The following is a 14,082-nucleotide window of genomic DNA, read 5'->3' as shown; positions in this document are numbered from 1 at the left end:
GGGGTTTTCCTTCCTTTTCCAGCTGCTTTGCAAGGCACAGCTTGCTCTGTGCTTCACCAGCCCCTTGGTGCAGTGCAGAGAAGCTGTTCACTGCAGTGGTGGGGTTTGTGGTGTGGGGGCATTGCGGGAAGTGGAGGTCACTGGCACTGCAAGAGAGAACACTTTGCACAGTGGTTAGTTGTCCTCAGTTGAGGCTCACACAGAGAGGCCCATTAGGTCTAATGGGACTTTGATTCTGCTTCTGTTCCTGTTCCTCCCCCGTGTCCAAGGGTTTGTGCAGGCAAGACTCGTTACTCAATTCCTTCTCCAAGATGAATTACATTTGGATGTGTTTACACACAGGATGTCTTTATTTGTTCAGAGAAACCTTTGGTACATGCCGACAGTGGAATTTATGCTGCACTGGGAATGCAGAGCATGGAGCATAGTTACCTCAGACAGTCTCTTATAAACTCAGGGCAGCAAAGGACAGCTGGATCTCAGTCTTGTGGGTTTGTAAAGAGCACCCTCACTGGGTGCTCACCTCTATCCTGGGTGGGATAAAAGAGGCAAGAATGCTGCCTTCTAAACCAGACTACTTGAGGCCCCATAGTTGGGTAATGTCTTTCTCGTCTATACATGCCTGCACATATTTTACTTCTGATTTTGTGCCTGCTGCGTTCTTCCAGTGCAGACTGGGCTTTGTGAGAGAGTTGCTGCTTCTGTGGTTTTGAACTGGAACACTTCTGGGAGCTTGACTGCTCATGTAACCACCCAGATGCATTCAAGCACCTTTCCTCATTGAAAAGTAACCCATCCAAAGTCAAACCCACAAGAAAGAGTTCTTATCTGAAGATCCAGCTGGTGACTGAAGGGTCTCCATGGACTGGTGGCCTAGCTAACGTCTGTCTGTATTTTCAGCTTGCAATTGCAATGGCCATGCCTATGACTGCTACTACGACCCAGAGGTGGATCGCCACAAAGCCAGCAAAAGTCATGAGGACAAGTTTGAAGGGGGAGGTGTTTGCATTGACTGTCAGGTAGGCCTGAAGAGCTCCTGTGTTTGTTTCTGCTGTTGCTGACAGCTCTACCAACCCTTCATACACCCCTTACCTAGAAATCAGTCTCAGCTATAGATTAAAGGAGTGTCCACCAGTAATGAAAACAGCACTTGGGTTTCTAGCTGTCCCCAGGGTAGCATCATTACCTTCCTGATGCTCTAGGGTTAGATCTGCACTTGGAGGGACAGATTGGTGCTGAGCACATTGGGAAGTCCCTGCCTGGTTTGCAATGCTCAGGTGCTGCCACCTCTCTGGATCTGTCTCTGACCACCAAAATGCCAGTCTCCTCAGTCTCTAAAGTTTCCAGTGGAAGTGGGGAGAGTGGCTCTTCTGCTCCCAAGGTGACTGTGAGCTGGTTAATTCATGTCATGGTACGCAACTTTTAGCTGTACTGTCTTGCTGGGAGGAAACAGATTGCTCCCATCCTCTTAGCACAAAGTGGGCAGGGCATTTTACCATCTGAAGCAAGTGAAATGGGCTCAAGGTCAGTATGAACCTGAAACTCATACTGTGTTTATAGGAGGATGCAGTTTGCAGGAAATGCTTTGTTTTCAAATTGATATATGTGGAATTCTGATCAGATTTAGGTCTTGTGTGTGCTGACACTCCTGAGCTGCTTCCTCTGACCCTGAAGCTGTTAGTACATCTTGCAGATGAACATCAATCCTGCAGGCAGAGGAACTGATGGCCCCCTAACCCACTGTTTTTCAGCATCACACCACTGGCATTAACTGCGAGAGGTGCATTCCAGGATACTATCGATCCCCTGACCACCCCATCGACTCTCCATACATTTGCTATCGTGAGTGTGATCTCCTCTGCAGGTTGTAGATACTCTCCTGGACTTGGTGGCACTGGGAAGGGTGATCTGCAGGATTGGGCTGGGAGATCTTTCTGGTATAGTGAATCTGGCACCATGATGTGGCCACATAAGTGGTTCCTGCTGCAGCTGGTACAGATGTATGTGTGCATGCTGGCAGTATGTGTGCTTGCAGTCTCTGTGTAATCAGAAGTGGTGACATATTCCAAGGCTGGAATGAGCTAAAAATGTGTTGTCCCCCTTGCTGTTCCTAGAGGGAAATAGAGTCTTAGCTGTCATCTCTGTACTCTTTCAGCTGGCAATTGCAGACCATTGGTCTCCATACCCTAAGGGAGGGATTTCTAGACAGAAGTGAGTTATAGGCTTGCTGGGGATCCCAGCTCAGTCTGGAGGCTGTGATATACACCAGCTCTTTTGCACTGTTGCCACCACCACCATCCCTCTTGGGCATTTGGGATCTCCTGGAGAATCCAGTCAGAACTGTGCTGCTTTACTTGGGACCTCACAGTGGGACAAGGACAGCGGCAGCAGTTCCTCTAAACCAGACCCAATCTCTCTTTATTTTTGGAGAGTATTTGCAGCAGATGGGGGTGTCTCTTCCAGAGGCTCTGTGTTGTAGTAATGCTTCTGTGGTGCTCATGGCTAGCAAGGGTCTCAGTGACAACCGCTGCTGGCTTGTCCCTCCCTGCAGGGTGTAACTGTGAGTCTGACTTCACTGATGGTACCTGTGAGGACCTCACCGGCCGCTGTTACTGCAAACCCAATTACACTGGGGAGCACTGTGATGCCTGTGCTGAGGGATACCTCGACTTCCCCCACTGCTACCGTAAGTGAGGGCTGTGGGGCTGTGATCAGGTCTGGGACCCCATAGAGACAGTGGGTGCAGGAAGAGCCAACAGCTCCAGTTGGGACTGCTCTCCGGGTACCTTTCCGGCACGCCATGTGGCAGTTCCCAGGAAATGTTCTTGCAGGTGGGAACAAGTCAAAGTTTGGCTTGGGTGGATGCTGGAACAGGGCTGAGCTGGGCTGAACCAAGCTCTCTGGAGTCAGCAGAAGCTTCCCTTTTGGCTGGGGTCTCGTCTCACTGTGAAAGGCATCTTTCCAGAGCCCAGGTTAAGAATGGCTGTAATGGATCTTTGGTTAGTGGGATATCTGCACTTAATTCCCTGTTCCACATCTGCATTCAGTCTGTTCAGCTTTGGGACTGTCAACCCGACAGGATTTCTTTGAGCGTGTATGATGACCTGTGCCATGTCTCTTTCTCTGTGCAGCCATTCCAGCTTTCACTCACAATGATACTGGAGAGCAAGTGCTTCCTGCAGGACAGATAATAAGTAAGCAGTGCAGTTTTCCTTGATGTTTTCTCAATCACCATCATTTCTGTTATATCTCACCATCCAGCACAAGATCAGGTCTTCAGCTTACAGGGCACCTATGTTGTAAGAGACAGGCCTGACACAGAGTGGTTTTGAGAGAGGATGCAGCTGATGGGGATGTCCCTTCTGGCCTTCCTGTAAAGGAGCATCCCCTAAGATCACAGAGGGGCTGTGGCTGAGCTGGAACCTGAGCTGTCCCACATCTCAGCCTTTGGGTCCACATACAAACCTGTCCTTCTGCCGCACTTGCTTGCCCTGTGTTTTCCATGAGGTGGGTCCATGCTGATGGCCCCTCTGCCCAGAACTCCTTGCTGTGTTGCTTTCTCTGTTGTTTTGAAAGCTCACCCATGCCCTCATCCCTGCTCCCCTCCACCTCCCTCCTCTTTTATCCTCACTTGTCTCAATTAATCTCCCTTGAGCTCTTCTGTCTCTTTTCCCACCGAATCCTCCCATCTCATGCTTCCCAGTGCACTCCAGATAACCTTTTCCTTCCTCTGATATTTTAAACTCTTATCTTCCAGACAGTTTTTTCTTTCCTGAGCTGCGATGTCTCACTTCCCTTCTCATTTCCCCACCTTCCTTTCCCTCTGGTTCTTGGATGATTTTTGCCCTTCCCTCTCCCAGCTCTGCTGCTGTCGGCGAAGGCAGGGCTGGCCTCAGCACCGCTTGCCTGCAGCACCCACTTGCCCTGGTAGTGGGAAGGTCTCAGGTGCAACTGAGCATGGAGTGACCAGAGAAAGCCCAAACCCCAGCCTGGTTAGCTGAAGGCTCTGGTTGTTCTGCACAGCTCTTGGGCAATGCTACTCTGAATCAGCTCTGTGACTGAGGTCTCCCAGTTACCCTGCAACCCCGTGAGCCTGGTGTGCTCATCACCTGCACAGGGTTTGGTTAAAACATTTGCATCTGGTAGGAAGGTTATTAGGAGGCAAATGCTTGAGCTGTTGCCTCTCACACCTCCCCTGTCCTTACATATCATCTGCCCAGCAGCAGAGATCGACTGACAGCTATGTGTGGTGTTTCCTGTGTGTGTCCCCACTCCAGACTGTGATTGCTACGCCGGTGGGACCGAAGGCAACGCCTGTCGTAAAGACCCTCGGGTGGGGATGTGCGTGTGCAAGCCCAACTTCCAGGGAACACACTGCGACCAGTGCTCCCCAGGCCACTATGGACCCGGCTGCCAGCGTGAGTGACTCGGGGTTAACAGCCCCGAGCTCGCCCTGCTACCTCCCTGCTGGGAAGGAGCGTGCCTCTCCCTGTCCTCCTCTCACACTGGAATTCTCCAGCCCCACTTCCAAGTGACAAATTCCCATGGCTTTTGTTGGTATTTTCCACCCAGCCCTGACCCTCCAGCATCCTCCCAGCCTGCGGGGCTCTTGAGAAATTCCCTATGGATATAAGCTATGGGCCAGGCACACTTGCTGCCAGCTGTGTCCCCCATGGTTTCTCCAATGACTGCATTTCCACCCCAGAGAAACAGGCGCTCTCTGGTTCCTTTGCTAGGGAGGGGAAAGATGAAGAAGCTGCTTATTTATTAGTGCCCCTGTTGCTTTCCAGCCTGCCAGTGCTCCGGCCCTGGTCAGTACGATGGCACCTGCGACAGCGAGACAGGGCAGTGTCTGTGTCGAACGGGATTTGAAGGGCACTTGTGTAACCAGTGTGCTCCTGGCTACTTCAACTACCCTCTGTGCCAGCGTGAGTATCTGTCAACCGTGGGCCTGGGTGGGCATGCACAAAGCCAGAGTGTTCTGGCAGGGTTCTGAAGGACTGGAAGGTGGTTTTGTGGGTGTTTTAGAGGATGTAGCAATGGGTAAAGATCAAGTTTGAACGCTTTAGAGCACCACCGAAATGCCCATCTAGGAACCTCGGGAAGGAAATCGTATTGCCATGAGCTTTGTCCTGTGCTCCCTGCACCAGGCACACGGTTTCTCTCTGTTGCAGTATGTGGCTGCAGTGCTGTCGGGACGCTGCCAGGAGGCTGTGACTCCGATGGGAAGTGCTTCTGCAGACCTGAGTTTACGGGGCCACGGTGTGAGCAGTGCAGCCCTGGGTACCACTCCTACCCTCACTGCTATGGTAAGGGCATTAACCTTCAGCCACCTGCTGAGAAACATGCCTATTTTTGCAAGATTTGGTGTTTTTCAAAATCAAAACCTTCATGGTTTAGACTGAATTTGGCAGACTTGTTTTGGAGGTCATGGATCATGCCCAAGCCTGGAAGACAAAGCAGTTTTTATCAGTCACGCTTCCTCATCACAACCCTCCTGTGACCTGGTGTCTCAGCTTATGCCTTTTTTTGTCTTCTTAGCATTAACCTACTAAACTGCTGAGGAATGTTGAATGGGCTATAAAAAACCCTCAGTGGCGTTTTCCTGGTATAGCCATGACTCCAGCTGAAAAGACTGCCTGTCTTTCCAGGGGATTAAGGAATTAATTTAGTTCTGATGGAAATGGCTAATTCCTATGGGGCTGAATGATGATTCAGAGCAGCAGTGGCTGGCCACAAGTCATCACGCTGTTGGTATTCCTGCTCTTACAGCTTGCTCTTGTGATTCCCGGAGTGCTGTGGACAACAACTGCAGCCCTGCTGGCCAGTGCCGATGCCACATGAACTTTGCAGGACATACCTGCAACCAGTGTGCCCTGGGCTTCTATGGGTACCCCAGCTGCACACGTGAGTAACCACCATCAGGTCTCAAGGGAGGGAAGGGAATAGCTGCTGCTGCTGGCTTAGTAATGGCTTTCCTTTCCATAACCAGCCTCCTGGGGAGGTTTAGATTAGATATTAGGAAGAATTTCTTCCCCAAAACGGTTGTCAAGCACTGGACGAGGGGAAGTGGTGGAGTATTTATATGTAGTGTATATATAAATACCTCGAGGTTTTTAAATGACGCGTAGATGTGGCACGTAGGGACATGGTTTAGTGGTGGCCTTGGCAGTGCTGTGTTAACATTTGAACTTCATAATCTTAAAGGTCTTTTCCAACCTAAGCAATTCCATGATCCTATGATTCTGTCCACTTCCATGAGCATTGCATCACAGAGCTGCTGGTACCAGGGCTGAGCAATGCCTGTGGCAGGTGCCTGCGGCTCCAGACATTCTGCATAGCCCTCCCAGCAGTGTCCCCATCTCCCTCCCTGCCGGCAGTCCGACTGGAAGCCAGATGGACTCATATGTCTCCCGGCAAGAATTTAGTGCTCATTAAAAAATCATCTGTGATACAATTTCCCTGAAGCAACAAAAGAGCATCATCATCTCCCTCTTGCACCATACTAAATGTAGACGCCTGAGCTGCAGCCAGCTGGCAGAGGGCTGCTCACAAATGCTGATGCCGGCACTATGCCTTTGAAGAGGCTGGAGGCAGAGATGAAGTGGTCTCACAGGAGTTAGTCCTCACTTATGGGTTTGGTTTTTTCTGTCTCATAAAGCACTGCCCAGATTGCAGAGCTGTAGAGGAGTCACAGCAAGGAAAGAAGAGAACCTGATTTCTTCTTAATCTCTTGTTTTATAACGATGTTTTGCTGTTAGCCAGTCTGGGGGTGTCAGCCTAAACCAGCCCCTTTGGCAGGGATTTGAGGAGTACTGGCTGGGTAAGGAGGGCACAGGCAGCTCCCTGGCAGCTTGCTGACCTTTCATGTGATAGGGCAGCAGGATCTCGACATGCATTCGCAGCAGACAAGTCATACAGGAAGCGGCAGAGCCATTGCCCTGCCCTTGCCCCCGGCTGCTGGCCGGTCTGCTGCCCACATACAGCATCCTCAGGGCAGACCCTGATGGCCGATGGCTGTTTGGATGCAAATGGGCTGATGTGTCACTGGTCGCTGACCTTTAGGGGATGAAATCAGACCTTCCCCTTTTTCTTAGCCTAAACTTCTCCCAGCCTCCAGAATTACACATAAATGTATGTAAAAATAGGTGTGATAAACATTGCAGCTTCTATTGTTCTTCTTTAAAAAATGGGGTGTTTTCAACCAAACGCAAAGAATGAGTGTGCATGTTATTTATAACCCATATTTCTGGCTGCTTTGATGGGGATGAAGGTCAGGCAGACAAAAGAGGTTGCTGGTGGGAAGCCTTGAATGCAGGAGCCCCTGTGCCCTGCCGCTCCAGCACTTGCTGTCCCCTCTCCTGCAGCTTGCCAGTGTTCCCGGGAGGGTTCCCTGCACAGCACCTGCGACCAGGACACAGGGCAGTGCAGCTGCCGGCCCAGGGTGACGGGGCTGCGCTGCGATAGCTGCCTGCCAGGCGCCTATGGATTTCCACACTGTGAAGGTAACAGCCTCAAGCTGCACCAGGGGATGTGTAGATTGGATATGAGGACCAATTTCTTCACTGAGAGGGTGCTCAGGCATTGGAACCATTGGGACTGCCCAGGGCAGTGGTGCAGTCACCATCCCTGGAAGTGTTCAGAGACCATGTAGATGAGGCCTTAGTGACATGGGTTAGTGGTGGACTCGGCAGCCCTGGGGTAAAGGTTGGACTTGATGATCTTAAAGGTCTTTTCCAACCTGGTTTATTCTATGATTCTCATTCTCTCATGGGGTGTGACTCCCGTGGCTTGGGACATAGTGGTGTGGTGCTGGTAAATGGGCTTATCATCCCCCTAGAGTTTTGCAAGGGAAGAAATAACCCCCTTTAAGAACAGCCAGGGTGTGAGCTCTCCATAAACCCCTTATGTCTCTCTTCCAGTGGGCTCCTGTAACCCAGCAGGGTTAGTGACTGCAGATCCCTCGCTGGCCCCGGTGAGTATCAAATGAACACGCCAAACCCTGCAGGTCATTTCTACGTAATCCCCTTATTCTCACTTTGGGCCATATCCTTCCTTAAGCTCAGCCTGAAAGCAGATATTACCCACACCATGGTATCTGACATTGTGTTCAGGCACCATGCTGCAAATTCTCACCTGCTCTTTTCTCCCCACCCCTTTCCCCAGGGCTCCTGTGCATGTCGGGCATACGTTGAAGGCCCAGCTTGTGACAGATGCAAGCCCTTATATTGGAACCTGACTCCGGAGAACCCCTATGGCTGCCTGAGTAAGGAAATGGCATTTGCACAGCCCCAGAAAGTCCCTTCCGTGTTGTAATGGTGCAAGACCCAAACCCTAGCCAGTGGGGACCATCACTGCTGGATGGAAGGGATGCCTTTCCTTCCATCTTTACCTTGAAGTGATGTCAAAACTGGAGTGGTCTGGGTAACCCCCACGTGGAGCAGGGAAAGGCTGGAGCCTGGAGCTTTTTGCTTGGGATGAAACACAGGAGTCATGCAATGAGTTGTGCCATTCTCAGCCCTCCCTGTAGACTTAATTTTCTACGGCCAAATGTGCAGAAAAGGCAAGAGGTTTTAGTACTTGTGTCCTCAACAGTAGTTGCCCAGAATTAAACGCAAGCCCTTGTGCAGCACAACTCTCTACTTGACCAGCTCCCAGCCCCACTTATCCAGCCGGTATCCTCTGCTGTGGTGGTTGCTGTCCCCCAGCAGGCTTCTTCTCAGGGGCTGATCAATCTTATGGCTTTCTTGTTCACCTCTCTCTTTCCAGGCTGCAAGTGTGAGACCAGGGGCACCATCAGTGGAATCGCAGAGTGCCAGCAGGTGGGTTTGCTCCTCTATGCTTCCGAGCATGTGCTGTGTTGGGAGTGTTTCAGCTCTGTCTCTCCCAGCAGCTGCTGGAGAAGCCTGTCCTGAAGCTGGGCTCTCAGAGGTTACACCATAGTCTGGGCTTGCATGAGAACACAGGATTAAGACCTTTCATAAATTAGGCACCTAAATATTTCTGGGTCTGGCCCAGGATGCTTGGATTTTTGTTTGCCTGTATTGTTGGGTAATTTATGTGGCCACCCACACGCAGGAAGCCATGTAGAGCATGAAACTCAAAATGCTTCTCCAGTGTCTCAGACGAGGATCCAAATAACTGAGAAACAGCTTCGATGTGACTGGAAGGAATGAGCTTCCCTGCCTGCTTCTCTCCTAGGGTGATGGGCAGTGTTTCTGCAAGCCAAACGTCTGTGGCCAGTTCTGCTCGACCTGCAAAGACGGCTACTTCAACATGGAGAACGCAAATTACTTTGGCTGCCAAGGTGAGCCCCCTTCATGATGTGTCAGTGAATGGAGCAGCACAAGAGCTGACCCTGGAGCAAGCAGCTCTGCGTGTTTGCCTTGACTGTTTGCCCAGACATGCTCTGACTGTTGGCCTTGGAGAGAAGAAGCAGGAGGTGTCCCACCTCTTGCTTTTGATCATACCATGGCCCAGAGCAGGGCCTGGGTCTTGCTGTGAATCTGGAGACCTGACTTCATGCTTTGGCACCGTTGGACACAGGTCTGTCAGGCTGGGGAATGAAAGGCCAGGAAAGGTGCCCCCTTAAGTGCTAAGAACTGGTGTGTTTTAACCACTGGCCATGTCATTCCAGCTGTTCCCATCCCTCCTGTTGGGAGCAGGTGGGCATGGACCTGAGAGGTTGGCTGCTTTCTATTATGCTCATGGGAAGAGGGAAAAGAGGAGATCCGGCCACTCTCAGCCAGCCCTTGCGGTCTTGGCAGGGCTTGGAAGAGGGAACAAGCCATGAGGGTTTGCAGACCTCGTTCCTCCATCAGCTGCCTGGAAATAGCTCGGCGCTGAGGTGGAAGAGGAGCCGATCCAAGTGGGGCCGGGGCCAATATGAAAACGGATACAATGGAATAAAAATAGCGGTCGCGGACGCACCTTTGATGAGTGACCAGGAGCTCGTTAGTGCATGGGGAATGTCAACAGCCGCTTCCTGCCCGCAGGCTGCCGCTGCGACGTCGGTGGGTCCCTGGGGCCATCCTGCGAGGAGCGGAGCGGAGCCTGTCGCTGCCGCCAGAGCACACGCGGCCCCACCTGCACCCAGTAAGCTGCTGGCAGGAGATGCACCTTGGGGTGCTCTGCCTCCCATTCATTCCCTTGGGGACAATGTCCTCTGCCACCAGGGGGATGGGGACCTCATTGTCTTGGCTGCTGCCACATCAGCTGCAGAGGCTTCCCCGTGGCTGTCCCTCCACGTAGCTCAGCAGGTAATGGTGCTCCTTCTCTTCCCCAGACCCGCACGGGACCATTATTTCCCTGACCTTCACCACCTGAAGTACGAGCTGGAGGAAGGCACCACACCGGCTGGCCGGGCTGTGCGCTTCGGCTACAACCCCCTGGAGTTTGAGGGCTTCAGCTGGCGAGGATATGCTCAGATGTCCTCCATCCAGGTATGCCTGCTGTCACCATCCCAGCCCAGCTCCCCATCGGGAGGATGTGGCCGGTGGATTGACATGCTTTTGGCACACATCTTTCACCCCAAGTGCTTCTCAGACCCCCAAAGTCACATGGTGGCCAACATAAACAGCACAGTGTATATATAGCCTGTTCGCACAGATATTTCCTGTAGTGCTGGGATGACCTGTAGTGCTGATAGACCGATGAGGAGAAACATCCTAAACTGGGAATCCCCTGACATCCTAATCCTTTTAGACAAAGGTGGTAGCTTGGTGATTACTTACAGGGATGTCTATAAACACTGTCTTTGGGTTTCCTTGTGGCTCTTTCGTCTGACTCTGCTCTTTCCTGCAGCTCTCTGCTTAAACCTTTCCTCCCTTCTCCAAAAATAAATCAGCTCCTCCTTAGCTATGTTCGGCTTGGAGCTCTTGTTACCGTTCTGCTCTGCTCTCGCTGTTAGCTGTAACAGGGGTTTACATTAATCTAGATTGTCTAAGCCCTAGAGGTGAAGCTATTTCATCTGTTGACCCTTTATTCTCCTCGGTGGATTCTTCTGCATGGCCCCTGCGGAGGTGTCACCTGTGTGTGTCTGGGGTGGGGGATGCAGGGCAGTGATTCTCTGACAGTCTTGTCCCACGTAAGATGCTCCTTATTCTGGTGCATGTACTTTCAGTTTTCTTCACTCCTTCATGCTTAGGTAAGATAACAGGGGCCAAATGCATTCGCCATTTCCTGTTGAATTTGTAGGTAGGAGCTAAGGAATGAACTCCTTGTAGGCTGCCTTGAGAAAACCATAACCTTAAGCTTAAGGATGGAGCTCATGCTCAAATTTGTGGCTTTTGTGTTGCATCCAGTGTTGGTTTGACATAGAAATAGGCCTTGGTAAGAAGGGCTAGCACATGGCTTTCTGCGGGCAGGCCTCACTTATGGTTTGCTCTCTGCAAGATCCTTGCAGTTTGCTCTCGGTAGGAAGATGTGTAAACTGGAGCTTTGAACACAAGAGTCTCCCTGGCAGACCCCAGCTTTGCCCAGTCAGCAGGAGGGTTTTTAAGCAGATGCTTCCATCTCTTTGAAACGGTTTGGACATAAGCACCTCCTTAACTGAGGTCTTGCTAAGAAGTGTCCAGGCATGGGGAAGACTGATACAACCATCAGTTAGCACCACTAGTCCTTAGCCTTGCAGGGTCCCAAGGATAAGGAACCAGCTCAATTTGCAGCCTCCTTTAAGCATCAGGGCAGAGCAGCAGGTACTTCAGCATTGGGTACCTGCTGGTTACAGCACACTAAGCCCGTGAGAGCAACATGCTGATACCAACAGCAAGAACTTCTTAAACACCTTTCCTCTGGTGTGCCCCGGGGTAGCCGAACCGCCCTGCTTTGCCACAACATCTTCCAGATGTGGTCAGAGCCTTTCTACCCCCTCCCCACAGGCAGGCTGCTCCCTTTGTGGCTGGTCCCAAAAGGGACAGCATCACGAGGTGCCCATGCCATGACTCTGCAGCAGGGCCGGTGTGCTTGTCCTCTCCTCGCGCTGTGGCATGTTGCTTTGGGAGCAGTGAGCCGAGCGGCTGCGCTTGCGCTGGTAGCTGCGGCCGGTGGAGGTAATTGAAGGTGTGCTCTGCTTCTCTCCCCTTTCTCTCTCCCACCAGCCCAAGGTAGTGGTGACTCTCAATGTGACCTCCCCCGACCTCTTCCGCCTCGTCTTCCGCTACGTCAGCCGGGGGCCTGCCAGTGTGGAAGGGAGGGTCTCGGTCGTTGAGGAAGGAAAGTTTAATGTTTGTGGCAACTGTAAGTGCATTTTTCACTTCTAGACTAACTCAGAGCATCCCATGCTGCGACACCGCTCCTCTGCCCCTTCTCCTGCCCCCAGGTTTGCCGTCCCAGATGTGCCCATCCCAAGTGTGCCCATCTCGTGGCCGGCCAGAGCTGTGCCATGGGGTGTAAGGGAGGGGGAAGAGAGGCAGGCAGGCAGGCAGGTAGGCAGGCGGGTGAGGCTCTCCCGCAGGCAGGAGCTGGCCCCCCAGTGACATGTTGCCCCATGTGCTTTTTTGCTTTTTGCAGAGTAAAATCAGAGTCACTGTAGACGTGAAGGAGGCAGAGCTCTATCTGTTCCATGTCATCCTGAGGTATATTAATTCAGGAGGGGCCACTGTGTATGGCAAAATTACAGCTTATCAGCCACGAAGGAGAGGTAAGGATCCCAGACTGCTCTGCTCCCCTGCACCATCGCCACCTCCTCCCCATCCCAGGCAACCTTCTGCATCATCCTTTCCAGAAGACACTTCCATGTGGCTTTACCCATTAGTCCTGCCCTTCCAACTGAGAGGCTGATATGAGTTTGCAGCCCCCTTTATTTAACAAAGCAGCAGCAAGCTGGCCGCAGCCCTGGAGCTGCACACTGAGGAGTTATCAGCCAGGCTGGTGTGAGATAAGGCTATTGTAGGATTCCATACAACCTTCCCAGCACAGGACAAGATCACCCCAGTGCCCCAGGCAGAACTGAGCTGATCTGAGCTTCCACAAAACCAGAATGGGCCAAGTGCTGGGAACTGGGTCCAAACTTTGGCAGCTGGACATGGTTTTATTTCATAGATGCCCTCATGTGGCAGTCCTGCCCTTGCCTGCGCTTCTCCCAAACCAGGCTGCTGGCTTCACTCATAGTCTGGGGTTTGGAAGTGGTGTGGAATTGCATGTGTTACACAGGCATTGCACTCTGGTGCAGTGTCTTCTCATCAACAATGAGCTGCTGGAGAAGAAGAGACACTGAAAGATGGCTGAAGAAGCCCAGAGACCTGAACAAATATTCTGGTGATCGATATGAGCAAGACTGCATGGGGATGGACCCGAGGCTATGCAAGTGCCCTAGTGAGTGGTCAGCAGATTGATTTTACTGCTTCTGATGCTACAGCCACATCATCCTGCTGAAGCTTTTCCTCCAGATCATACGTGCGCAGCACAAGGCTGTCAACACCAGCTGCCTAACTTAGCAGTGTGTGAAGTTTTCTCCTGTCTTGAACTGACACAGAAGGTGTTTGGCCTTTGATGTGGTGTGCAGGGCTTGAAATGCCAAGATACTATTTTTCTACTTTTTTTTTGAGGAGAAAAATATCTCATTATTTTTATGGCCAATTACATTACACAGCAGAAGGACAAGAAAAGTGTGAGCTCAGGAAGTGTTTAATCTGTCCTATCCAGCAGCAGAGCTTATTTGCCTTCTAATGTGCTTCCCTCCTTGCTCAGAAGCAACATTGGATTTTACTAGTGCTAAAGGCAAAGTGACAGACACACACCAGCACTGGGATCTGGGAGGGCAGCTTCCTTGATAGGCCAGATCAGCTCCAGAAGTGCTGAGCCACCTTCTGCTGCGGTGGAATGGGCTTCACTTTGGTGAAGGACAAGCAGCCTGGAAAGAAGATAAGTTGGAAGATGTGGCTTGCAAAAAGGGAAGCCTTTTCCAAGTATGTGATTTGCAGACTGGTTTCTCCCACCCACTTCCAGAAGCGATCTCAGTTTGAGTTGTGAATCATCTCAAAGGGATGTGGGACTTCAGCTTGTCAAGAAATCTACCCCATTGCCTGTTCAGGGAAACCTCTTCATCCCTTGCATCCTCACCTCTGCTTCTCATCTGAGAAA

General features: G+C 51.5%; 1 protein-coding gene across 1 annotated transcript in view; it reads left to right on the top strand.

Moving 5' to 3' along the window:
• The window catches only part of LAMA5 (laminin subunit alpha 5), a gene marked incomplete at both ends in the record, with an annotated part of 82,103 nt that overhangs the window by 43,089 nt on the left and 24,932 nt on the right, over window positions 1–14,082 (top strand). Inside the window, 16 exons of the mRNA XM_080627585.1 lie at window positions 901–1,019; window positions 1,752–1,842; window positions 2,552–2,686; window positions 3,132–3,194; window positions 4,278–4,418; window positions 4,791–4,928; window positions 5,175–5,309; window positions 5,773–5,907; window positions 7,368–7,505; window positions 7,923–7,975; window positions 8,167–8,266; window positions 8,770–8,822; window positions 9,202–9,307; window positions 9,996–10,095; window positions 10,286–10,442; window positions 12,099–12,237. Coding sequence (XP_080483711.1) covers window positions 901–1,019; window positions 1,752–1,842; window positions 2,552–2,686; window positions 3,132–3,194; window positions 4,278–4,418; window positions 4,791–4,928; window positions 5,175–5,309; window positions 5,773–5,907; window positions 7,368–7,505; window positions 7,923–7,975; window positions 8,167–8,266; window positions 8,770–8,822; window positions 9,202–9,307; window positions 9,996–10,095; window positions 10,286–10,442; window positions 12,099–12,237 — 1,803 coding nt within the window. The remainder of the gene's footprint in view (window positions 1–900; window positions 1,020–1,751; window positions 1,843–2,551; window positions 2,687–3,131; window positions 3,195–4,277; window positions 4,419–4,790; window positions 4,929–5,174; window positions 5,310–5,772; window positions 5,908–7,367; window positions 7,506–7,922; window positions 7,976–8,166; window positions 8,267–8,769; window positions 8,823–9,201; window positions 9,308–9,995; window positions 10,096–10,285; window positions 10,443–12,098; window positions 12,238–14,082) is intronic.

This window comes from Psittacula echo (assembly GCF_963264785.1).
Source record: "Psittacula echo genome assembly, chromosome: 12".
NCBI classification, from domain to species: Eukaryota; Metazoa; Chordata; class Aves; order Psittaciformes; family Psittacidae; genus Psittacula; species Psittacula echo.
Note: the sequence above shows the minus strand (reverse complement) of the source record. Positions and strands in the feature narration are given on the sequence as shown.